Source organism: Macrobrachium nipponense, chromosome 39, assembly GCF_015104395.2.
Source record: "Macrobrachium nipponense isolate FS-2020 chromosome 39, ASM1510439v2, whole genome shotgun sequence".
In the NCBI taxonomy this organism is placed as follows: domain Eukaryota; kingdom Metazoa; phylum Arthropoda; class Malacostraca; order Decapoda; family Palaemonidae; genus Macrobrachium; species Macrobrachium nipponense.
In genome coordinates this window covers 36,371,563-36,398,671 of record NC_061099.1, presented here as the reverse complement: position 1 = coordinate 36,398,671, position 27,109 = coordinate 36,371,563, and the positions used below count along the sequence as shown (strand labels likewise).

At 43.9% G+C, this 27,109-nt stretch overlaps 1 protein-coding gene across 1 annotated transcript in view; it reads left to right on the top strand.

The window, feature by feature from the left end:
* The window catches only part of LOC135210416 (uncharacterized), a 64,157-nt gene extending 37,782 nt beyond the window's left edge, over nt 1-26,375 (top strand). The window contains exons 5-6 of the mRNA XM_064243317.1: nt 7,486-7,627; nt 26,048-26,375. Of these exons, the coding sequence (XP_064099387.1) occupies nt 7,486-7,627; nt 26,048-26,375 (470 nt within the window). The remainder of the gene's footprint in view (nt 1-7,485; nt 7,628-26,047) is intronic.
* Nucleotides 26,376-27,109: the final 734 nt, after the last annotated feature.

The window sequence follows — 27,109 nt, the reverse complement described above, 5'->3', positions numbered from 1 at the left end:
GGAAGGATGACAGACTTCCTGTGAAGAAGTTGAGACGTTCTCCCTCTCCTTCTCGTCTCCCTCTAGAGTTCGTTCTGCTCCCCAGCGGCTCTCTAGAGGAGGTGAGATATTCGTTTCTCACTCTCGCGAAGCGGTATTACCCGCTCTTGCGAAACCTGATGTTTCAGTGGACGCCGAGTGTGTTTCAGTGCAAGTCAAGAGCACTTCAGTGGACGCCGAGCGCGCTTCAGTGCAAGTCAAGCGTGCGCCAGTGGACACTCAGTGAGCGCTAGTGGATGCCAGGCGTGCACTAGTGGATGTCGAGTGCGCGCCAGTCGGCGCCAGACATGTGGCATTGGACGCCAAGCGCGTGCCTGCGGACGCTAGTTCCACACTACTGCAAGCTCAGGTGGAAGCGGGAACTCTACCTGTTCGCCGCGCTTTCTTTGTTGAGAATTCTTCAGCACGAGAGGCTCCTTCTTCTTCTGCTCACATTTCTGCTCGAGATTCTTCGGTACTTCCTCCGACTTCTCCAGTTTCTGAAGAGGAAGTGAGTGACGCTTTCGTTGAAGCAGACGAGGAACAGCAGTTGGCTCCCGTCTCGACTGACTACAAGGTTTTGACTCGTCTTCTCCAATCGGAGTTTGGAGACAACTTCCAGCCTGAAGCTCCTCGCACTCCTCCCTCTCAATTTTCTTCATCCAAAGCGTCTAAGGTCTCGGGCTTTGTGAAGATGAAGTTGCTTTCCACGAAGCAAGCTTTTCGCAAAGTCCACGATTGGATGGAGAGGAGGAAAGCTTCGGGTAAGACTTCTTTCGCTCTGCCGCCTTCAAGACTGCGGGAAAGCGGGTATGTGGTACGAGACGGGAGAAAACGTCGGAGTTAAACTTCCAGCCTCGGCTCTAGGTGATTTTGGGAGCATTGTGGATGCCTCCAGAAGGGCCCTTCTGTCATCGTCGAAAGTCTCTTGGACTCATAGCGAGTTAGATTTTCATCTTAAAGGCCTCTTCAGGACTCTAGAGGTCTTTAACTTTCTCGACTGGTGTCTAGGAGTTTTGGATGCCAGGTCCAGGAGTTCTGATTCCATTAGTCTGGGGGAGCTGTCCAGTGTATTGTCTTGCATGGACAAGGCCGTCAGGGATGGTTCTGAGGAGTTGACTGCTCATTTCAGCACAGGACTTCTTAAGAAAAGAGCACTCTTCTGTAACTTTACAGCTAAATCTGTCTCTCCAATGCAAAAGGCGGATTTGCTCTTCGCTCCGTTTTCAGACCATCTCTTCCCCCAGTCTATGGTAAAGGACATAGCCGCGAGTCTGCAAGAGAAAGCGACCCAAGACCTTCTGGCTCAGTCATCGAGGAGACCAGCAAGTACTTCGTCTTCTGGGGTTTCTTCTGCCAAGAAATCGAAGCCCTTTCGACCTGGATCTTCCTCGAAGCCCTTTCGACCTGGATCTTCCTCGAAGCCAGCCCCTCAAGGAAGAGGCACTTCCAGAGGCAAAACCCCCGCTCCTTCAAAGAGTAGGAAGTGAATGGGAAGTCCTTCAGCCACCGGTAGGAGCCAGACTTCTGCTTTTCGCGAGAGCCTGGGAAGAGAGAGGTGCTGACGCTTGGTCGCTGGACATCGTGAGGAAGGGGTACAGAATCCCGTTCCTGAAGTCACCCCCCGCTGTCTTCGACACCAAAGGATTTGTCTCCTTCGTATCAAGGAGAAAAGCAGAAAGTGCTTCACGACCTTCTAGATCAAATGATCGAGAAGCAAGCTGTGGAACAGGTCTTCGACCTGAATTCTCCAGGTTTTTACAACCGTCTGTTCCTGGTGCCGAAACAGTCAGGGGGGTGGCGACCCGTTCTGGATGTCAGCAGTCTAAACCTCTTCGTTACCAAGCAGAAGTTCAAGATGGAGACACCTCAATCTGTGCTAGCAGCTTTAAGACCGGGGGATTGGATGGTCTCACTAGACCTACAGGACGCGTATTTTCACGTCCCCATCCATCCCCAATCAAGGAAATACCTGCGGTTTGTCCTGAAGGGGAAGGTATTCCAGTTCAGGGCACTCTGCTTCGGTCTAAGCACAGCGCCGATGGTTTTCACCATTCTTATGAAGAATGTTGCGAGGTGGCTCCATCTTGCGAAGATAAGGATCTCTCTCTACCTGGACGACTGGCTTATTCGAGCCTCATCGCAAGACCGGTGTCTGGAGGACCTTCACACGACCTTGTCATTAGCGAAGTCCCTGGGACTTCTGGTGAACCTCGAAAAGTCGCATCTGACTCCTTCTCAATCCTTAGTCTATCTGGGGATTCAGATGGACTCAGTGGCTTTTCGGGCTTTTCGTCCAGGGGCGACAACTTCAATGCTAGACAAAGTGTCAGCCTTTCTGGGGAAGGAAACATGCTCGGTGAGGGAATGGATGAGTCTGCTGGGGACCATTTCCTCACTGGAGAAGTTTGTTTCTCTGGGAAGGTTGCACCTCAGACCACTTCAATTCTTCCTTTCCAACAATTGGAAACGCAAACAAGATCTGGAAGCGATCTTGTTGTTGACGGAAGAGGTGAAAGAACACCTAAGATGGTGGTCCGATCCGTGGAAGCTTGCAGAAGGGCTTTTGCTCAAGCTTCGGAACCGCGACCTAGTGTTGTTTTCCGACGCGTCGTCCACGGGTTGGGGAGCAACACTAGGAGGGAGAGAAGTGTCAGGCACTTGGAGAGGGGAACAGGTATCCTGGCACATAAATCTCAAAGAACTATCAGCGATTCACCTGGCGCTAAGGTTCTTCCAGGATGAAGTCTCCAACAAAGTCATTCAGATCAACTCGGACAACACCACAGCCCTGGCATACCTCAGGAAACAGGGGGGAACCCACTCTCCTTCTCTGTTCGCCATCGCGAAGGAAGTCCTGTTATGGGCAAAGTCGCAAGACGTCGCTATCCTGACAAGATTCGTGTCAGGGGTAGAGAACGTTCGAGCGGACCTTCTCAGTCGGTGAGGACAGCTTCTGCTGACGGAATGGACCCTTCACCAGGAGGTATGCCAGTCGTTGTGGAAGCTGTGGGGACGTCCTCATGTGGACGTTTTCGCAACATCCAGGACAAGGAGACTTCCGCTGTATTGCTCACCAGTTCTGGACCCAGGAGCAGTGGCAGTAGACGCCCTACTTTGGAATTGGTCGGGTCTGGACCTGTACGCCTTTCCCCCATTCAAGATCCTCGGGGAGGTAATGAGGAAGTTCGCGGCATCAGAGGGAGCGGGGCGATGACCCTCATCCGCCACCCCCTTCTAGCCAGCGGCCGACTGGTTCACAGAGGTCATGCCCTTCCTGGTAGACTTTCCGAGGACTCTGCCCCTAAGGAAAGATCTACTCAGACAGCCCCACTTCGAAAGGTACCACAAAAACCTCCCCGCTCTGAGTCTGACTGCGTTCAGACTATCAAGAAGTTGGCCAGAGCGAGGGGTTTTTCAAGACCTGTGGCTAAGGCGATTGCCACAGCAAGGAGGCCCTCCTCAATCGCAGTGGGCTGTCTTCAGAAGTTGGTGCAGGAAGGAGGGCATTTTCCTCCACCACGACCTCCGTGAGCCAGATAGCAGATTTTCTTCTTTACCTGAGAAAAGAAGTGAAGTTAGCTGTTCCAAGATAAAAGGCTACAGGACGTGCTTCTGTAGTCTTCAGACACAGAGGACTCGACTTGGCAAATGACAGAGACCTTCATGATCTCATTAGATCTTTCGAGACTACAAAGGTTATCCAACCTAAAGTACCATCGTGGAACTTGGACTTGGTGCTTAAGTTCCTGATGTCAAGTCAGTTCGAACCGCTCCATTCAGCTTCACTTAGGAATCTGACGAAGAAGACCATTTTCCTAACCGCTCTGGCGACGGCGAAGAGGGTTAGCAAAATCCAGGTTATAAGTAAGCAGATTGGGTTCACGGATCATAATGCGGTTTGCTCTTTAAGTCCTACGTTCTTACCAAAGAACGAGAACCCTTCCAACCCTTGGCCGAGGACGTTTGAGATCAAAGGGTTGTCAGAAAATAGTGGGTAATGAACCTGAGAGAGTCCTGTGTCCGGTCAGGGCTCTCAAATTCTATTTGCAGAGAACTAAAGCCTGCAGAGGCTCTTCTGAGAACTTGTGGTGCTCGGTGAAAAAACCGGATCTTCCGATGTCGAAAGAAAAAACGCACTGGCATTCTCCTAAGAAGTAAGATTAAAGAGGCTCATGAAAAGTGCAGTGATAGTGATATGAAGCTTCTAAAAGTGAAAGCCCACGAGGTGAGGGCTATCGCTACCTCGGTAGCCTTTCACAAAAATATGGCACTCAAAGACATTTTGAGTGCCACATATTGGCACAAAACAATTCGGTGTTCGCTTCATACTACCTGCGGGAGGTGAAAGCAACATACGAAAATTGCTACTCGCTCGGACCATACGTTGCTGCAGACACTGTTTTGGGGGCAGGAGGTAGCACTCATCCTATCCTTTAATGGTTAGGTGAGTTTTTAACCTGTGTTTTATGGTTGTGGGGTGACCGCCTGGGGCGGATCTCCCTTCCATTAGCTTAGTCTAAGTGGGATACCTTTGGTAGGCTATGCCAGGTGGTTGTGTTTTACTTCGTTGCCCTCATTGTATGGTCAATGGTCTAGTCACGTTGTGGTCTCGCCCCTGTTGACAGATCATCTGGAGTGCACCAGCTGTATAGGTCTCTACCTCGCTGGCAACTCTAGTAGCACAAAGCAGACTTACGTGGCAGTAACCACGAAGCCAGCTATGCTAATAGGTAAGGAACCAAGATATCAATTATCTGCATATATATGTTTCCTAAAATCTTCTATTCTGTTTACTCCCACCACCAAAGGTGGGATTCAGCTATATATATATCTGACAGGTAAGTTTCATGAACAAAATGATATTGTAATGATACAATTAAGTTTGTTCATACTTACCTGGCAGATATATATAATCAAGTACCCACCCACCTCCCCTCAGGAGACAGTGGAAATAAAAATTATGAATAGAAAATGGGAATGGTTCCTGATACCCGTCTCCCAGCGGCGGGAATGGGTACTAACCACCTGACTCCCACTGTGTGTGTCGTAAGTTTTTAAAATTCTGTCGGACTCGGAAAAATACAGCTATATATATCTGCCAGGTAAAGTATGAACAAACTTAATTGTTATCATTACAATATCATATTTTCTTATTATTTTCTTAACTAAATACATTATTTATGATAATGTTACATATTTACTAATTTTCAAATATTAATATTTACACAGCTGACTATTAATTAAAGATATTGTTTATCAATGCATATTTAAATATTTAGGTACAGTACTTAACTCTACTTATAAATTGGCCCAATGTTTCCCCTATCTACTGTAAAAAGAAAATGGGGTGGATTGAATACTTTATAAGAAAAAATGGCTGTACCTGAATAGTATAGGGGAACTTGATTAGTTTTCACACATTTGAAAGACATATTTTGAGGGTAATATTGTAAGATGACTTTGAAATGATATTGAAGTGTTTTAGGATGATAGTTTAAGGTATATATGGTGTAGGAAGATAGTTTAAGGTATGTTTGGTGTTTGAACTATTAGAATAGGCAGGTGTTTTAGTTTTAAGATTTTGTTTGGAATTTAAACCCTTAAGAAAAACTGGGTAAAAAAAAAAAAAAAAAAAAAAAATGCACCACCACAGACTGTGCAGACTTTGAGGTTGGCCAAACACATCAGTGGAAAAATTAAGATATGCAAATGCACAAGGTTAAGAAAAAAATTCTGAAAAATTAAGATATGCAAATGCACAAGGTTAAGAAAAAAATTCTGAAAAATTAAGATATGCAAATGCACAAGGTTAAGAAAAAAATTCTGAAAAATTAAGATATGCAAATGCACAAGGTTAAGAAAAAATTCTGAAAATTAAGATATGCAAATGCCACAAGGTTAAGAAAAAATTCTAAAAAAATTCTCCCTATCATACACAAGTAGAAAATGACTACCGTATGCATTTACAAGCTGTTGTGGGGCCTCTTTTACAATATTTCTTTGCAAAATTACAATTATAACTGACATACTTTCTTTTTCAAAATGAGATAGAGAGAGTCTCTCTCTCCTTCCTTGAAGTTAAGTACACAAATAAATCATGAGCCACCTAGAATTTGTGAGCTGAGTCCATCTAAAAGTTGCCATTAGTAAATTTATGGGCTATTTAAGTAATGGAACCTCTATCTCGCCCGATTACTTCCAAATCAATGATGTGCAGTATTGATACTCACCTGGTGGTAATCTGTCCACCACTCAAAACATGTTATTGTTACTCATATGAAGGTATCCGTCCATCAAGGGTTGAACTATTAAAATAGGCAGTTATACGTAAGTGTTTTTAGACAGGCATAAGAAATTAATGCAGATTTTCAGTTTTCGTGGGTTGTGGTCCCTAACCCCAGAATACTGGGTTCGACTGTATAGAATTTAGGCATAAGGACCAAGTGCTGGGACCTACGAGGTTATTCAGCACTGAAATGGAAATTGATGTAAAAAGGTTTGAAAGGTGTAACATTAGGAAAACCTTGCAGTTGCACCATGAATTAATTGTTAGAAAAAAAGAGACTATGATTAACAGAGTAGTACAGCAAGAAGAATGAAAAGGGTTTTAGGCTAGGGACCAAAGGGACCCTGCAAAGGTACCAGAAATGTTTTTGGATTTTATTTTTCTTATACCTTGTACATTTGCATGTCTTCCTCATTACAGTTTTTTTTTTTTTTTTCAAATGGCTGACCCTATAGTTTGCCTGGTCTGCGGGTAATGTTAATTTATATTCAGCCCAGCCTGTAGGGGTTAATGAAATTATCTCACAGTTGTGTCAGCATTAAATATGGCTGATCTTGCTGCTGATGTTATTGAGTAATGAAGCATCTTTTGAACTGTACATGTAGTCCCCGGTTATCGATGGGTGTTCTGTTTTGGGGGGGGTTGCTGGTAAGTGAAAACGGCCATTAACCGAAACTTGGCGATTTATGGCACTGATACTGGTTAATGGTGCTGATATCCGGTTAATGGCAACTGTTATGGCACAATAACTATTTTCTTATGGTGCCAGTAACTGGAACTTGCGTTATGTTGCCATAAATCACCAATTTTACGGCGCTAGACAAGTGCCATAAATCGCCATTAACCAAGTCTGCCAATAACTAGGGACTGCCTCCACTAAGTTGTACTTATGAAATATAAAACTATGTTTTTATTGTAAGGTTTGTCACCAAGATCACTGACTAATTCATCAATCAATAAGAATTTGGGCTTTTGTTAAAGGATTTTGTACCATATGCACTTGGTCCTTTGTTTAACAAAACTTTAATTATAAAAATCTAATAAAAAGAAACAATTATATTTATATATATTAATAGGATTATACCTTCCTCATTTGTTTTTCATTAGCTGAATGTAAAGTAGTTAAAATATTTAAGTGCCATATGACTATGAAATACTACTCTTAAATTATTTCACAGGTGATGCTAGAGTAGAGCTTAAATCTCCCCAAGGTCGTGGCAGAGGTAGAGGGCGAGGGCGTGGCAGAGGTCGAGGTAGAGGTTTGGGTCAAGGCACTGACTCTGTAACTGTTTCACTCAGTAGAGGTCCACCTAGACCTAGGTAAGTGTTCTTAGGATGTGAACAGTAATAAATGTGTATATAGATTGCAAAAATTACATTTCTGCAAGAGTATTTTCACAGCTATGGGAGGGAAAAAAAAACGACTATATTAGCCCTTAATGGACAGGCATGTTCACATGAGTAGCAAAAACTGGTTTTGGGTGGTGGACAGAGTCACTCATGATGAGTAACAATGTTACGTCCCATCGATATTGGGGGGAATCAGGTGGAAAGAGGTGCCATTACTTCTATAGGCTATAAATTCACTAATGGCAACTTTTAGACTGCCTAAAATCCACTGGGAGCCTCATGAGAGACTTAGGGGACCGTCTGCTATGGGGGATGACTTATCAACTTGAAAAAATAAAAAATAACTTATTATTTCTATGCAGAAACATGCCGTACATGCTTTCTAGAAGTTTCAGCCAATTATTTTTACAAATAATGAAGATATAGCGGTTTTTATATGGTGACGTCATCATAACTGCATCGTCTGTATGACTGAGTTTGCCAGGATCGTCTGAGCGTGTTTATTTTTGCATATATACAGTGATTTTTTCAGATTTGTTTCAAAATTCTCATATGTCTGGCAGCAATGAAAGGTAGTGTGAGAGCACTGGGCAGTTTTAGGCGAGACTCTCACTCAAGCGAACAACTCAGTTACTCCACAGACGTCAAAGTGGTTGCATGCACATGCGTTTGTTTACTTGCTGTTTACGTTGTTTTTATAACTTCCTAGTGAACTTATAGCAATGCGAAGTTACCTAGATCAAGAAGGCTACTAAGCAACTAAGGCTAGAGCAAAACAAAATTAGTGAAGGCCAGGAGTGTGCTGAAAGAAAAACACGAAAATTCATTGTTATCAGCTCCCTTATTGTCTCATGTCACGCCGTCAACATTATTGTCTCCTGTCACGCTTAGGGTATTAATACCACTTTTAGGGGGAGGACCAGGATCCTTGATGTAGAAATCAACAATAAAAGTAAAAATAAAGTAATTATAATAATTATAATGTTGTTTTGACTTTTATAAGAAAAAAGCGAAAATTTACATAGCAAATCTTTGGGAGCTCATAACTCAAAAACATACTTATTCGCATGTTGGTAGCCATTACTGTTATTTATTATCCAATTTTAGAGAGAAAGATATCATTGGAAAGAGGAATAAAAATCCCATCATTCCTTGTGAGCCAATTTTTTCTTTCTTTCTTTTTTTTACAATTGAGTGTAGACAAAAAAAAATCATAAAAAAGAATCAAAATTTGGTCCTCAGAATTATTCCATATATAAAGTAGTTTTCATGGTATGATTTTCAATAAAATTGATGTTATATTAGTGGAGAAATCGCTACCTTTAAAAAATAATTTTCACTAATAAATCTAAAAGTTTTTGCTCAAATTACTTGAAATTTTTGTATGATGAAGTTATATATATCTAAAAACATATAGGGAAATTATGTATTTTGAATAATAATAAAAAAAAAAAAAAAAATACACAACATAGTGGACGGTCCCTTTAATTGGGGTCTTGACTCCAAGGGAGGATGTAGTACATCTCTCTCACAAGATCTTTTGTAAATTTGCTAATAAATACACTAAGGGGTTGCTGTTGGTTTTAGTTCTTATCTTTTATGATAGTATGGCCGTATAAATGTAATTTTGCCAAGAAAAGTGCAAAGAAATATGAGAAAAAACATATACTGTACTATAAATCCAAAAAAGTTATTGCATCTTCGTTCTGTAAATTTACATAAATATTTTACAATTATGCTGAGAATTTGTTACTAATTTTATTTCTTATCTGTTTTGATATTGTGTAAGCTAGAATTATAATTTTACAAAATTAAATTTATTTATTAGAAAAATAATGTATAACACGCAAAATTTACAATTTTCTTGTAAAAGAGGCCCAACAAGGAGTTGTAAATAGTCATTTTAGACTTCTCTTGGAAGGTAGGGGAAATTTTTTAGATTTTTTCCTTACACCATGTGCATTTGCATATCTTCCTCTTTCCATTTTTTTTTTTTTTCTTTAATTAGCCATCCTCAAAGTTTTGCTGGCCTTGGGTGCTGCATATTGATTTCTTACCCTGTCCATTAAGGGTTAAAAACTAGTTAAGTGCTGGTTAGATATGGAATACTTCCGTTTTAGAAAAATCTCATCTTACATGTCAAGTGGTCTTTTCTTAACTGTTTTTCAATATACACATGCACAAATGCTTCTCTAACTGCATTTCATATTTCCATTTTATATTTTCATCCCACCTGATTTGTAAGTACGTATTGTGTATTTTTGTGTATCTGTTGATACAGCAATAAAGGATAGGTCTGCTAAGAGAAGAGAGAGTTTAAGGTTGGGACAAAGAGATATTGTAATAGGTATAGAATTAGAATCTTATTACAGCAATGGGAAGAAGGAAAATACAGTGGGGCCTCGCTTAGTCGTGGATCAGCAATCACGGATTCAGTTAATCACGGGTTTTTCCTTGGACCACTTCTCAATCTATATCACTGGTATGAATCGCAGCATCGCGGGCTTGTCCGTTGTAGGCTAAGCCTCGTCCGGTTCCGATAACCAGCAAATGCATGAACAGATTCACATTATGATATCAACTGACAATAAAGTTAATAAAACCATTCTCACCTTATATATTATTGGCATATCTTCATACTATATAGCCTATTCATGGAATAATTCCACATCATTGACATCAACTTGTAGTTGAGCGGCCAGCAGAAATGTAAACATTGAGTTACACTTAACAACACCTTTGTTATTCTTAACCTTTTAGAAATGTTAATACGTAGTTGTAGTGTAATTACAGTAGTAATAACATTTAGGAAAACATCAATTTTCAATTCGAACTTCATTATTGTTTTGGTATATGTAATCGACTTCTCTGAACACTGCAGTCATACAAACGATAATTGTCATAGATTATCGTATTGTTGTTTGTGATCGGCGACGAAGCGTAAATGTAATAAAACCATTTTTACCTTATATATTATTGTCATATATTCATAATAAAAAGCATAACTTATATATTATTGGCATATATTCATAATAAAAAGCCTCTTCAAGGAATAATTCCTTGGGGAATGCATTTTTCAAAAGACAAAAATACACTTTACATGTTTACAGCATGCAATGATTACTTTATTTTGATGTGATTACATTAATATTCCAGTATGGTACTCTAAGCAGTACAGTAACTATTTTTTTTTATTATAAATGTATATTCATTCATGAAAAAAAAAACAAAATACCTATGACACCGTGACGTCACCAAACCTAGCTCCGTTCGTTAGGGTACGAGCAAGATTCACTATTACTGTTTTTTCTTCTTGCTTTTCAGGACTAAATGCATTTTTAGGATACACTCATTTACAAATTTTCAAATACTATGAATGCCAATAGCAAAATCTCTCTTCTCCTCTTCTCTCTCTCTCTCTCTCTCTCTCTCTTTCCGTCTCTCTCTCTCTCTATCTCTCTTCTTCTCTCTCTCTCTCCTTCTTCTCTCTCCACAGAAAAAACTATTAATACTGATTTAGTTATTCTGTGATTTACGAAAAACCTTTGTGCTTCAATACAACTTTTATAGTTGACTCAATGATTATCACATTATAACAGTATACAAAAGAATATCTTATCGCTATCCATGTTTCATTTCTTATCACCATAAAAATATTTAAAATACAATTTGTTCATGAAACTTACCTGTCAGATATATATAGCTGTATTTTCTGAAGTCCGACAGAAATTCAAAAACTTCCGGCACACACAGTGGTCGGCCAGGTGGTTAGTACCCATTCCCGCCGCTGGGAGGCGGGTATCAGGAACCGTTCCCATTTTCTATTCATAATTTTTCTGTCGCCGGTGCTGGAAACACCTGTTTTCAGTACCTCCGTCTTAGGATTTTGGAAACTTCATGGCCGCTAAATATCCTAATTGTCTTTTGATTTATTGACTTGGATTTGTGGCTAGGCATACGCTATCTTAAATTGTTTTGAATATGATTCATTTTTGTATATCTGAATCTAGTTAGGCTAGTTTCAGAGGGTGTTGTCTGCTAAGATAGGGTGTGGCTACCAAAAGCTTCGGTAGTTCCGCACTCGATATGCACGAGGGCTATGTGTCTTGCTTCTTTGTTGAGATTTGTCATGTAAGGAGTGTGAGACTTTGTCTAATTCCGTAAGGAAGACGTATGATCGTAGTACGCAATTAATCAGTAAACAAAGTCAGGGTAGGCTAACCTACCTGTAGACTTTATTTTGCCTACCCTGTAGTATGGCCTACGGGCTATAAATATGTCTCGTGAGGTAATGCCCTTTACGTTATAGATTCCATCTGTATCTTGGAATCTAAGGTGCTCGCTCTCCTATCATTGTGGTGAAGAGTGCTACTTCTGTAGTTGTTACTCCTAACCCTGTAATGTTGCCTTCGGGCCCTAAACAGTTTCTGTAGAGGGTATTGACCTTTCTCTGATACTCTATCGATTCGTAACTTTAGAATCGAAAGTGCTGGCTTTGGAGAGCAAAAGTGAAGTGGCTAAGTGCAGTGACAGTGCCCCTTGTGTAGTGGAGGGTGCGTCAGATCGGCCTTATTTCGCCTCTAGGCCGGGACCTCTGCTTGACTCCCAGAACAGGGAGAGAGCATGTCGAAAGCCGAAGGAGGGTTACGAGGAACTCCCACCGATCTGACGTGCCTTCAGCAGACCTGAAGTTACTCCCAGGCTGCCAAAGTGCGTGCATGAATCCTGAAGGATTGCTTCTCGTCCTCCGAAGCGTCCTCCCTGCGCAGGGTTTGGAGCTTTCGGAAGGACTTGCGCCCTCTAAATAGAAGCTTTATAGAAGAGGACGTTTCACGTCCTCCTCTCTCTCTCTCGTCATGCGTTGCAGTGAGAAGTAAGAAGGCGAACGTCGCCTGAACTCGTGTACGTTCTTTCACCAAGAAAAGGGAAAGCAAGTCATATTAAGCAGGACGCTTTTGAGCGCGGACGTCATAGCTTTGTTGCTGTGGAATAAGAAGGCGTTCCCTCGCCCCGCGTATTCTCACACGATTCAACCCTTCACCTGAGACTGCTTCGTGCAGTCCGGTTTTTTCTCTCCGAGGAAATTTAATGGCTTCCTTCCCTGAGGCTAGTTTCCGCTTGCATTGACGCCTGTCAGGAGCGTGACGCTTTTCTGCACGCTTTTTTTTTTTGACGCTCGGCTTGGACGGGACGTTCGGATGGACGCCAAGCGCGCACCAGTAGACGCCGAGGCAGCGAGCGCTACGCCAGTGGATACCGAGCGCGAGCGGCGCGCGCCTATGGATCGCCGAGGCCAGTTTCGCTCGCTGCTCGCCAGTGGACGCCGAGCCGTTGCTCGCTGCTAGCCAAAGTGGGACGTCCGTCAGCGAGCGCGGCCAGCGCACGCCAGGTGTGTCGCCTGGCTGAACGTTTCTGTTGAAGTCTTCAAGCTGATTTGGGCCTAAAGATTTTTTACCTAACTTCAGTGATCCCTTCTACATCGCCTGCGAAGAATAATGAAGTAAGCAGTGCTTCGGAGGAAGCTTAAAGTGAAAAGGCAACTTCGTTTTTCCGAAACCCAGCAAGACCACGGGTTCGTGAATTATAGAGTTCTCTGTCAGTAATATTGCTTTTCGTAAAGTCCAGGATTGGATGGAGTTATGGAAAGCTCAAGGAAAGATCTCTTTTGCTCTACCGCAGTCAAGACTTTGCGGTAAGGCAGCTATGGGTTAGTAAAAGCTCGACGTCCTGCACGTCAGGACTCTCGGGCAACGTTCAGTAGGATTCTTGCAAAGGCACTCATCAAAAGGACGCTCTTCAGGAAAGCGCAAGACAGGACTTCCTTTGCCATACTGCCAATAAATTTTGATACGGGAGAGGAAGCTGGTTGGAGAGTTTCTTCCTCTTCCCAGGATAATTTTTGCAAGCTTTTTTAGCCCATCTGAAAGGGCTTTTCAGATGATAGATTATTTTTGTTAGTTAGCCTTAGTCGGGACTACGCTGCCGAATTGAACATCGTCGTTCACCTGTCGTAAGCCGTCTCTTAACAGGATTCTTGCCCCTTCCTCGTTTGAGACGGGAATCAAAAATAAAATGCTCGACTTCCTGGATTACGTTTTGTCAATTCAGTGAATTTTTTCCCCCATTGACATATACTATCGTTTTGTCAAGTAAGTGGGTATCCCTCATTGACAAAATATCTCTTTGTCCCGTAAATGGGTTAGTTTCTCATTGACAAACTTCTCATTACTTTATATTGCGTAAGCGGATAAGCTCTTATTGACAAGATTCGGGAACAGCTCTCATTCATCATTCGCAGACTCGTACAAGAAAAATAGAACTTGTACGACTACGTCAATGAACGCTTATGTCCAATAACATAAGAAGCTTGAGCTGTCCGCTTCAATTCTCTTGAGTTTTGTTTATGAAACTTGCCTGTCAGATATGTATGTAGCTGTATTTCCGAATTCAGCTATAGTATATATGTCTGCCAGGTAAGTATGAAAAAACTTTATTGCATAATATCATATTTTGCCTTGCGTTATTTTACTACTGGTTGGTTCAAGTCTATACGCTTGCTGTAGTTACCTCTTCGATGGCAACCGAGAGGTCTATTGTCTATTATTTTAAGGACATTTAATCGTTACTCCCTGCAGCCTTCCAGGAGTTTCCGATTTATCTTTTACCGTTGTATGGTAGTGTTATGACGACACGAACGCATCTATATATTTAGCGTTTTCTGTTTCGCTTAAATATACCAGCTTGAGAGTCTCTTTATGCTAAAAATTACGGACCTATTTCTTCGTAGAATAGGGTAGCTGGCAACCCAGGCATAAAGTTAAGAGACGACGATCGTAAGCTCAGCTGCTGCTGTCACTGTCCTCTCCGCCAGTCCAAACGAGGCAGTACCAGCTCGTTCGCTGTCGTGCGTGGTAGGTTATGTCTCTCTCTCCTGTGGGATTGACTGACTAACCGTATCTCTGTGCTGGCAGTTACGTCTCTCTCTCTCCTGCGGGATTGACTGACTAACTGTATCTCTGCCTACAATCACGGACTTTAGCCTAAGATTGAGGGGATTTCTTACATGAATGAATAAACATTGCATTCGTTTTGCCTTACTATGTTCTCAGAGATATCTCTTACTCCTTTCGGTGCTCGTTACCGCATGGTATAGGACTACGAGTCTACCGCAACATTTCACTATTATATGCTCTCTGCTTAGGCAAAGCGCAGCCTTTTTAGGGAAGTAAACATACTGTGTGTGAGGAATGGATGAGCTTGCTGGGGACCATTTCCTTCCTAAAGAAGTTGTTTCCCTGAATAGACTGCAATTCAGACCTCTACAGTTTTTTCCTACCGGGAAACTGAATTTTATTAAAGATCTAGGAATGATTCTGAACATCTCTCGGTGCGTTAAGTATCACTTGAGTGATAGAAAGAAGGTGCCGGACATCTGGAGAGGGTTTCAGATGTCCTGGATCATAATCTGAAAGAAGTGGAAGCAATTCTGTCGTCCCTCCAGTCCTGGAAACGAGTTTTTGGAACCAGTGGTCCATATCAACTCTGATCTTCCACAGCTCTCTCATATCTTAGGAAGTATCTTCTCTCGGTCCCTGTTCGGGTTTACGAGAAAGAGCCTATTATAACAACAGGCGTAGAATGTAACGATCCTCTAGAGGTTCGTTACAGGATTGCAAAAGTCCGTATGTAATCGTCCGATCAACGGCAGCAACTACTGAACTTCCGAGTGGAATCTTTCTTTAGAAGTATGTTGAGAGTTATGGAGACTTTAGGGACGTCCTTTCATACATCTCTTCGCTATGATATTGAACAGGGATGGATGTTTAGTCTCTTTTCCCTTTTTCAAACGCTTGGAAATGTAATAAGATGATTTATACCATCACAGGGAGCGACAATGACGCTAATCGCCCCATGTTGGCCTTCAAGATCCTAGATTCACAGAGGTCACGTCCTTCCAAGGACCTTTTCCGAGAGAGTCGGTCTACTTTAACACGAAAGTACCTATAACCTCTCCGCTCTGAGTCTGACTACGTTCAGACTATCGAGATGTTGACAGCATAAGATTGCCGTCTTCCCTTTCTGTTTGAAGAATGGGATAAGCTGGCAGTCACAACTATTAAAGAATACGCAAATATGTGTTGACGGCTTTGGGCTCAGAGATTTGCTTCTGTCAAACAACAAAGCCCTTCACGATCTTGAGTACTGTGGAATCTAAACTCGCTCACCATCTACGTTTTTGTCTCACCTGTTTTCTCGGAGTCAGACACTCGTGCGAGATCAGGAGACACATAGTAGCCCTGAGTTTCTTGTTGATGAAGTTGGTTGCGTTTACACACCCCCGATGATCGTTTAACATGAGACCAGGTTGGACTGTCAGGCATTCGTCCTTCGGGGACTGAATCGCCTTTTTGCTCCTCGCTCCTTTCTCCCCTGGCACCAGAAGCTCGAGTTTCAGGAGTGGCTCAGGAGTTTGATTCGCTAACGACATTGGGTTGCGTTCATACCCCAAGGTTTGCTTAGCTTGAATCGCCCAGGCAGTCCAGACACTCATCCTTCAGCGAAGAATAGTGCCTATGGTCTTCAGGGTACAGCCTTCGCTGTCCTTGATTCGACCGAGCTGGTCAACTGGCTCAGGTCACCTGACTTTAGTACAGACTGACTGACTGTGCATGTCCAGATCGAAGCTTTCAATATGGAACTTAGACATAGTCTGAAGTTCTTGATGTCAAAGCATTCGAACATCTCCTACCAATGTTCAACTTCTTGCACGTGATCAGGAAGGCCTTTTTCTAACCACCCTAGATACGACACAAAAAAAGAGGGTTAGTGAGGTTTTCAGCCATCGTCAGAAGTTTTGGCATTAGAGAACCACCAAGGCGGTGAGTTCTCTAAGCCTTCCATTGTGGCTAAGAATGGAAACCCGTCTTGTTCTTGGGCAGGAGGGCTTGGAATCAAGGATGGCACAAGTTAGTTATGGGCAGGAGCCAGAGAGAGTCCTGTGCCCTGTCAGGTCTCTCAAGTTTTATCTACATAAAACTCAAGAAAGTCGAAGTCGTACGGACAATCTGCAGTGTTCCGAAAAGACCAGACTTGCCCATATCGAAGAACACCCTGGCTTTATTGTTAAGGAGTTTCTTTAAAAAAAAAAAAAAAAAACAAAAAAAAAAAAAAAAAAAAAGCTCCTTCATTGTGTTGGCACAAAGATTTGAAATCTTTTGATTTGAATGCTCACGAGGTGAGGGCGCGGCCTCGGAAGCATTTCAACAGAGCATGGCACTCGGCAACATCCTGAGTACCATGTTTTAGCGAAGCAACTCGTGTTCAATTCACACTCCCTGCGAGATGTGAAGATGGCATATGAGATCTGCTGCTCGCTAGGGCCATACGTGTCTGCAGACACAATCTTGGGGGCAAGTAGTACCACTCATCCTATCCTGTAGAAAATGGTTAGGAAGAGCTCTTAATTTAGTAGTTGAGTCGCCGACAACGGTGACTTCTTAACTCTTAAGCCTTAGTTAACACGCCTTAACTTTGGCTAGGTTGGTCAGGTGGTGATATATATTTTATATATATATTTATTTTACTTCTTAGCCCTCATGGTATGGTCAATATGGTCTAGTCACGTCGTGGTCTCGCCCCTGTTGACAGATCATCTGGAGTGCACCAGCTATATAGGTCTCTACTCGCTGGCAACTCTAGTAGCACAAGCAGACTTACGTGGCAATAACCACGAAGCCAGCAATGCTAACGGTGGAACGAAGATGTAAATCATCTGCATGCATTTGTTTCCCCAAAATCCTTCTATTCTGTCCCTTCCCACCTCCAACGGTGGGATTCAGCTATATATATATCTGACAGGTAAGTTTCATGAACAAATGATATTGTTATGATACAATAAAGTTTGTTCATACTTACCTGGAAGATATATAATTAAGTACCCACCCACCTCCCCTCAGGGGACAGTGGAAATAAAAATTATGAATAGAAAATGGGAATGGTTCCTGATACCGCCGCCACCCAGCGGCGGGAATGGGTACTAACCACCTGGTGGCCGACCACTGTGTGTGCCGGAAGTTTTTGAATTTCTGTCGGACTTCAGAAAATACAGCTATATATATATCTGCCAGGTAAGTATGAACAAACTTTATTGTATCATAACAATATCATATTTCATTATGTTATTCTAAGCTAGTAACAGTATTCTCGTCCCAGGCTGCTCTCTCAAGCTATTCAACAGTTACTCTTCATCCCAAAGCGACTCTATCAAGCTATTCAACAGTTACTCTCCATCCCAAGCTTCGTCTCTCTCTCTCTCTCTCTCTCTCTCTATCCTCTCTCTCTCTCTTCTCTCTCTCTCTTCTCTCTCTCTCAATTGAAAAAAAAAATATGAATTACTGTATATATTATTTAAACTATATGTACAAAGTTAAAAATAACAATAATTCCATTAATAAATTCGTTTCTTTTAGCAACTAAATTGTTTTCCAAAATAATTCTTTCGGTAATAAACGTCCATCAGCTGATTCTAAACATAAACAAAAGACGAAAATAGATTTGTTCAACATTAGGATTTACTAGCGCCAAGCTGGAAACCGGTAGAATTAAAATTACACTTGTGAGATCCAGGGACTAATGGCATCTATACCAGTCACGGGGCATGTATACCCCAGAATGCCCACGGCTACCTGTGACCCACCAGTTATTTTCCTACCGCCTTTAAGATAAGACGTGTTACTGTCTATCTCATTTAAAGCCGGTTTTTCAGTTTGCCCGTTCTTTATCCATTTCATTTTTTATTTTTTCATTCCTTTTCTTTCTCCAAGTGTGATCAGTGTGTGGTAAGAGTGTATACGTGGTATGATGGAGAATTTTGCCTCAACATCGGGATCGTCTACCGTTTCGAAGAGGAGACAAAGGAAATGCCCAGGAGTCAGTGGCTTTCCATGTTCTAGGTTCCTAACTTCGGTGTCGACGGATCCTCATCCAACGTGTAGTAGGTGCAGGGAAAACGTATGTACGGTTACTAATCCGTGTTCTGTTTGTCGCGGTTTTGGTCGTGGAACAGTGGAAGAAGTTCTATGGGAAAAGCCAATACAAAAGGAAAGGGGGGGTGGGGGTGACGCATCTTTGGATGACCAAACCTTACCGGCTTCTTTTGTATCGGTAATAACCAGGCTGCTCCATATGTTTCTCCACCTGCTTTTGATTTGTCTCATACTCCTTCAGTTTCTCCTAGCGGTTCTGTATCGGAAATGTCAGGGGGGGCCTTGGGTAATTTTATGAATAATTTGCACTCTCCTTTGTTCCCAGCAAGTAGAGGGGGAGATCCGCCATCTTTGTTCCAGGCTCCTGCTACTCAAGCGCATAGGTTAGATGGTACGTGGTCAGCGCTAGGCCTACCAGGCGTACCAACCTTGGATGGTCTGCTTGCGCATTATATGACGTCACGGTTCCAGCAGGGTCCGGCAGCGCTGAATGTTCCTCATCCCCCGGGCTTGCAATTTATGGAATTAATGCCGCGGCTTCTCCATCCCACTCAGTATTTACAGCGATGCAGAACGTGGGAGGTAGTTTGGCAGCAAACGTGCAGTGAGTTGCCAGCAGAAACCTCTCAGTCTCTCCCATACGAGAGGGATGACGTCACAACATAACGCAACACTCCGATTATGGCATGCGTGATGACGTCACAGACCGATTCTCGCCCTTTTTCGCTGCACCCCACCCAGAAGCTAATACGCCTTCTGACCCGTCAATGCAAACTGTAATGCAGAAATTACAGGAGATAGAGAAGAGAATGAATAAGAGAGACAAAAAGAAAAAGTGTGGATCGCCTTCTTCGTCTTCTTCCTCTAGTTCGGCGTCATCGCTAAGTCCGATAACGTCACGGCGAGCGCCAGTCAAGTGTTGGAGGAGGATTCGGGAGTTCCTGGCGGATTCCTCGGGCTAAGAGGAGAAGAATCAATTCTTCCTCATCTTCGGACCAAGACTGTCATTTCCAAGTCAGCAAGAAGGTTGGAAAGTCAGATGGAGGCTATTAAGCACCAAGGTTGGCAGACGAAGCCGTTCGCAAGAATCCGAACAAGCGAGAGAGGTGACGGCCGGCGAGCTAGCGGCCGAGGCGGAATTGCCAGTTCGGATCGCAAAAACTGCGATACCTCTGGTAAAATCGACATTGGCGGCGAAAGGTGCAGCAGAGGATGGAATGCAGGTCCCAGTTTTCGCCCATAAGGCCGTTCAAAATACGTACGAAGGGCGATAAGGCTCCTATTAAAAGTACGAAAAATAGAGTTTTGGCAACCTCGGCGGATACGTTCGTGGAAGGCAGTGTCCGTCTGGATAGAAGGTCGAGGCCGGGCTCGCCGACGCCGAAAACGATGCCAATACAATAGAGACGAACCTATCTCGTCTTAAGGGAGCCTTCATCTTGGAGATCTAGACGAGATTCTCGCTCTAGATCCGTGAGCAGAGAAAGAGCGAGACGTTCTTGTTGTTCCCCTGCTGACTATCCGGGATCGAGCCAAACACGCGGCCAGCAAAGATCAAAGAGACCGCGGCGTAGGGGCAGGCGGCCGTGGAATTCCGGGCCGTCTGTCAGAAGATAGAGGCGAGACAACATCCCTTGTGACGGAGAATGGTACACTAGAGCCGGAGGAAGGAGAAAACCAAGAGTTTCTGGCCTCGTATGCAGAGGTGATTGATTTGATTCGTCAATTCAATAACCTTTCGGAGAAGACAGAAACACCGGCCAGTATACTTCCTCCTGGAATTGACATGGCATTTGGACTTAAAGAGGGATACCAAGGTGTCGTAGAATTGCCTTGTTCGAGTCATGCGGAATCGGTCTTGCAACACGTAAACGCAAAGATTGCAGGGAGGGATAATTCCTTAAGATCTAATAGATCATTTAAATTTATTCCCCCTCCAATGATAAAGCAAAGGAAATATTATATGACACCGAAGGTCCCTTTGCTGTCTAGACAAATGAACCCTAATGTTGTAAGGTTAAGGCCTGGATTAACCTTGGATCAAGTTAAAATGGAGTGCCCTTCGATGACGTACCAAGAGGCTGCTACGTTAGAAGCAACAGCTTCTTCTGTCTTTCAGGCTGCTTCTTGGTTAGACCTTTGGTCAACAGCAGTGGCGAAAATTGCATCCTCGGAAGCAACAAGGAAAGTAGTGATGAACCATTGTTCATTAGATTACTACAGTCAGGTTTCCAGGCGATTGCGTACCTGACAAACGTAAGTGCCAATGTTTGGGCAAATATCCTGCTAATGCAGCATTGGCTAGACTAAGCCGCAATGTGGATTTGGATTCCCTGTTAGCAATGAGGAATGGGGATATCTTGGAATCGCAACTGCTGTTGCCAGAGGTCATACTGGAAGAGGCGATAGATAGAAGAAGGATGGACACTAACGATAGGTTGGTGCAACAGGCAGTTAGGAAAACGTCTAACAGTCAAACTACTCCTTTGGAGGGAAGACAACAGCAGATGTCTCGAAAGAAGACAGTGAGACATAGCATCCCTAATAGAGTCAGCAAGACCCTCTTCCCCAAAGAGGATAACTCATCGGCCCTTTCACAATAGAAACAACAGAGGAAGGGGCAATAGAGGAAGAGGGAGAGGCTCAAGAAGATAGGATGGGCGCCTCCTCCCATCACTCGGCCACACCAGTGGGGGGTTGCCTGGCAATCACTGGAAGGTGTGGCAGGAATTAGGGGCAGAGCAGTGGGTGGTGGATGTTTTCTCAGGATCGGGTATTTGATCCCGTTCGAGGTAACCCCGCCCCTGAAAAGATCAACCATTACCCCACGTCACTTATGCCCACAAATCTCAGAAGGCCACTATTCTGCAGGACGAAGTGAAGATGATGATGGAAAAAGGAGTGTGCAACAAGTATGCAGTCCGACAAAAGGCTTCTACAGCAGGATTTTCCTGGTACCCAAAGCCAACGGGGAGTGGAGGACAGTAATAGACCTGTCAACGCTGAATCTGTTTATAAGGAAAACCAGTTTTCAAGATGGAAACTCCGAAAACGGTTCTACAAGCAGTCAGAATCGGAGACTTTATGCTGACAGTCGATTTAAAGGACGCATACTTTCAGATACCAGTCCATCAGTCTTCAAGGAAATTTCTCCGCTTCAGTCTTGCAGGGAAAGCTTTCGAATTCAAGGTCCTGTGCTTCAGATTGACAACGTCTCCTCAAGTTTTTTACAAGAGTGTTCACCCTCGTGTCGGCGTGGGCGCATGCTCAGGGCTCAGGCTACAATAAGATATCTAGACGATTTGGCTGGTGGTGATAGCAAAGTCTCAGGGAGAAATTACTCAGGGACAGGGCCGGCCCTCCTGCAGCTTTGTCACAGCCTAGGTATTGTGGTGAATCAGCAGAAGTCGCAGTTGGATCCAGTCAACGTTTGGAATATCTGGGAATGGTGATAGACACAACACAAGCCAAAGTATTCCCGACAGACCAAAGAGTAGAGAAATGCAAACAAGTGGTGAATGCCTTTCTGGGAAAGCAGACACAGCCAGCAAGACAGTGGCAGGTGGTGCTGGGAATCCTAACCTCCCTGGAGAAGCTAGTACCACAAGGAAGGCTACACCTTCGGTCCCTACAATGGAGGATGAAGGAGTTTTGGTCACCAACAGTAGATCACCCGTACGAGCAAATTCCTTGTCGGCAGAATGAGGAAAGACTTGCTGTGGTGGGTGAACGACGACAATCTGACAGTGGGTGTCCCCTTCAACAATCCTCCCCAGACCTCTTGCTGTTCTCGGATGCGTCACTAGAAGGCTGGGGAGCCCATATGGAGGAGTTGATGGTGGTCAGCAAAATGAAGTTGCAAGGACAGAGAACTTCATATAAACGTGCTGGAGTGAAAGCAGCTTTTCGGCTCTACAGGAAATTCCAGGGAGAGAGTAAAGGGACACTCAGTGGTATTGATGTCAGACAACACCACAGTAGTAGCTTATATAAACAAGCAAGGAGCCTAGTTTCTCGGCAGTTACATGTGATGACAGTTCAACTTCACCAGTGGGCTATAGAGAACCTGGTAGACATCAAGGCCAGGTATATTCCGGGAAAAAGAAACATAGTGGCCGACAAGTTGAGCCGCAGGGGATCAGATTCTGGAACGGAGTGTCCTACACCAACAGGTAGTGGACAGGATGCTCATGTTGTGGGAAGGACCGATCATAGACCTATTCGCAACCAGGTACAACAAAAAGTTGGAAGTGTATTGTTCAGTAGTCCCGGACGCAGAGGCAGTAGCAGAAGATGCGCATACACACCCTGGGACAATCTGGACGTGTACGCATTTTCCTCATTTTGTCTAATCCGTCAGGTTCTGAACAGGGTAATGCGGTCGCAGAACCTCAAGATGACCCTGGTAGCCCCGTTATGGCCGAAAGCAGAGTGGTTTCCAGACCTACTGGAACTCCTAGTAGATGTGCCAAGAGAGTTACCTCCATGGAGCAACCTTCTGTGTCAGCCTCACGTGGAGAGTTACCACCAGTCGGTGAAGTCCCCTATCGCTTCACGGGTGGAGACTGTCAAGTATCTCCCTCCGAGCGCGAGGGTTTTCGCAGAAAGCAGCAACTCAGATGGCAGGTAATATCAGAAAATCATCTGCGACAGTATACCAAGGAAAGTGGTCAGCATACTGTGATTGGTGTCGTAGAGGGAACGTGTCTCCACTCGGTACCAACTATTCAGGCAGTTAGCAGACTTTTTTCTGATATATATCTCAGACAGAAAAACATATGTCTGTATCTGCAGTGAAGGGGTACAGGTGCGGCTCTAGCCTCAGTCTTACGAATGAAAGGAGTGACATATCGTCTTCATGGGAGTTGGCCATGCTGATGAGGAGCTTTGAACAGTCCATGCCCACCAAAGGAGCTAAAAGCCCCAGATTGGGATCTGACCAAGGTACTAAGTAGTCTGACAAAACCCCCCTACGAACCACTAAGGCAGTCCATGGATAGGAGCCTGACCCTGAAGACAGTATTCTTATTGGCCCTGGCTTCAACCAAAATAGGGTGGGGAGCTACATGGCCTCTCATATCTCATAAAAGCACTCGAGAGGTTGGAGATCAATCGGGTATTTGAGTTTTGTCCAGATTTCGTGGGCGAAGACCAAATCCAACAATAGTAGACGGCAGATTCGACTCCTTTACCATTCCTTCCTTGGCAGACTTTGTAGACAAACGACAAAGCTGAGATGCTCCTGTGCCCCGTCAGGGCACTAAGGAGTACTTAAAAGAGAACAAGCACCTCACCGGCCGGGGTGCCAGAGGTTGTTCGTAAGTACAGGACGGAACAAGAAGGAAGTGTCCAAGAATACAATATCGTTTGGCTAAGGGAGACGATCAGAGATGCTTATACGGCAGAATACAGAGGGTCAGAGAGACAGGTGGGGGAGCTAGAGCTCATGACATCAGGGGTGTGAGTGCTTTCTTCCCTGGCACTTAAGAAGAACATGTCTGTGGATAAAATTTTTGAAAGCTGGTGTGTGGAAACGCCAAAACAACTTTCACCTCATTTTATTTAAAAAGAGTGTTGCCCATAGATCCTTGGACACCTTTTCCTTGGGTCCAGTGGTGGCGGCCCAACAAGTGATATAGTTCATCCAGTGCCCCTGGCGGGTCAGTTTGCGTCTAGTCTAAGATGAAGGTATGAAAGTAGAATGAATGGGATGACTGGTCTTTTTTTTCTTTAACTACTTTCTTCCTACTCCTTTAACTACGGGCAATATGAAGGAGAGTACCGTCATGTGCTGGAACGGACTAGATGCAGGTGAGATGGTCAGCCATACTGTGAAGCTATCTTAGCTGATGATATACTTTTCAGTAGCAAACACTCCCCTCTGGATAATAGAGAAAAGAGGGGTGAAGGTGGATCCAGTTGCAAGGGACAAGAGTAAACAGTAGAATGGTATCTACACCCAGTGGGAGAAAACCAATAGATCCGCTTATATCTTTGGTCCTAGGTTCATTGTCCATTCTCTTAGAATTTCCCTATATATTCGGAAATGGATAAGGTGGCAAACTCCCAGTCAGTTGTAGATGAGACTTACCTCCCTCCAATAGTAAGTCTATCCTAATGTTTAAGGACCGAAGGTTTGTTTCGTGTATGAACAAATACCAAATTTGTAACTAATTTGTATTTTTCATAACTAACAAACCTGAGGTCTTAACAGTTAAAGGCCCACCTCGAACCACCCCTCTAGCAGTCTAAACTGGGTTAGAAATATAACTGGTGGGTCACAGGTAGCCGTGGGCATTCTGGGTATACATGCCCCGTGACCTGGTATAGATGCCATTAGTCCCTGGATCTCACAAGTGTAATTTTTAATTCTACCGGTTTTCCAGCTTGGGCGCTAGTAAATCCTAATGTTAAGACCTCAGGTTTGTTAGTTATGAAAAATACAAATTAGTTACAAATTTGGTATTTTTATTGCTGTATTTTGCTGTTTATACATTAGTATTATAGTTGGGTGCTGTAATCTTTACAGTAAATCATGTTTTTTTTATCATAAATATGTTCATTCACAAAATAGATATACTATGTACTTTTAGTTTGGTGCAGCACCCAAATCATGAAAACAGAAAGGAATTGTTAGGTAATATACTTTTGTTTGCTGATCTGATGAAGGGGTAATTGAAGATAGGAAAGAATAACTTTGAAACTGTCTTGAATTTAGTTTAAGGTGATAGTTGAAGACATGTTTGGTGCTTGAACTGAAGTAGGCAGTTATAAACACTGAAATAGTGGTCTTGGGTGGGTTAATTATTAAAGTAGGCAGTTTAAAGCAATTTTTAGGGGGGGTACCAGGATAACACGGGTATTTACTTATCACGGGGGGTTCTGGGCCCTATCCCCCCGGGATTATCGAGGCCCTACTGTACTGTTTTTGTACATGAACTTTCCTGTCAGATATATACTTAGCTTACTTCTCTGACGTCACGACAGAATTCAAAACTCGCGGCAAACGCGACAGGTAGGTCAGGTGATCTACCTTACCCGCAGGTGTATGAACCAATCCCACTTTCCTGTCAGATTTTCTTTGTCGCCGGTGTCGACTACACCTGTTGTCGGTACCTCTTGATATTGGATTCTTTTCTCGTTTTGCCCTGGATTGTTTCAACGGACTTTTGGTGAAGTACCTGATCTTTTGGCTTGGCATTCGCGCTTTGTGGACCGTTTTTGATTATTCTTCGGATTTTTCTTTGGATTTCATTATGTCTGATGTTGAGGATAAGAAATCAGCTATGTTCAGAGTGTGTTCTGTTAGCGATTGTAAGGTGAGGCTACCGAAAGCGGCGGTAGACCCTCACACAGTATGCATGAAGTGTAGGGGGAATGACTGCTCATTTATTAACCCTTGTAGAGAATGTGATAAATTGAATGAGGATGAATGGAAGGCGCTTTCTTCTTACTTAAGGAAGCTTGAAAAAGACAGGGTTAGGAAAGCTTCATCTAGGAGTTCTAGTAGGTCTCGTGCTAGCGAGTTTGAAGTAGATAACCCTGTTTTAGAAGTAGCACCTTTACCAGTTTCAGCCCCTGCTCCCTGCATCAAACCCGAAGATGCGCCTTCGGAGGTGGACACTATGAGAGCCACTATTCGCAGCAGGGAGATGAAGATTAGAGCTTTAGAAGGTAAGAGTGATAGTGCCAGTGATATGTGCAGTGATCGCAGTGCAGTGGAGGGTGCATAATGCTTCTAGGCCTAGACCTCTTCCAGACTCCCAGTCCCAGTGGAGGAGGAAAGTCGAAAGCCGCAGGAAGTTTAGGGAGAACCCCCACCGGTCAGGCGTCCCCTCGGTAGCGCCTGATGTACGCTCCCAGGCTACCTTGGATCGCGCCAAGAGAGAAGTTTTACGTCAATGCTTCTCGTCTTCGCCTTCTTCTAAGCGTGGTTGGAGCTCCTCAGAAGCCTCGCGCCCGTCGAAGAGAGCCTGGCAGGCTCCTTCCGCTCTTCCCTCCAGCCCTGAAGTTTTTTCGGAAGAGCCTGGATTGGAAGTGAAGAAGCCTAGGAGATCGTTGGAGTGTCGTTCGCCTAGTAGGGATCGAGCCTCGTCTCCCATGAAGGATTTTGGGAAATCTCCCGCTCGTATTTTGGCGAGTCTGCATGCGCAGATTACGGCTCTGGCTGACTCCTTGACTGTGACTTCTCGTCGTAGGAAGGACGTATCGCTCCCGATAAAGAAGTTCAGGCGCACTTCTCCCGCCTTACGCTATTCGTCAGAAGCCGCCCTTTCTCCAGGATTGGATGGTAACATGAGGCGCTCTTCAATGGACAGGCGCTCTTCTGCTGACATCGTTTCTCCGTCAGACAAAGAACAGGCTTCCCGTAGGTGAGCCTCTCCTAGCAGGCACTCGTCTCGAGACAGGATCTCTCCCTTCGGTAGGCGCCAAGAGCCTAGTAGGCGCTTTTCTCCTTGTAGCCGCT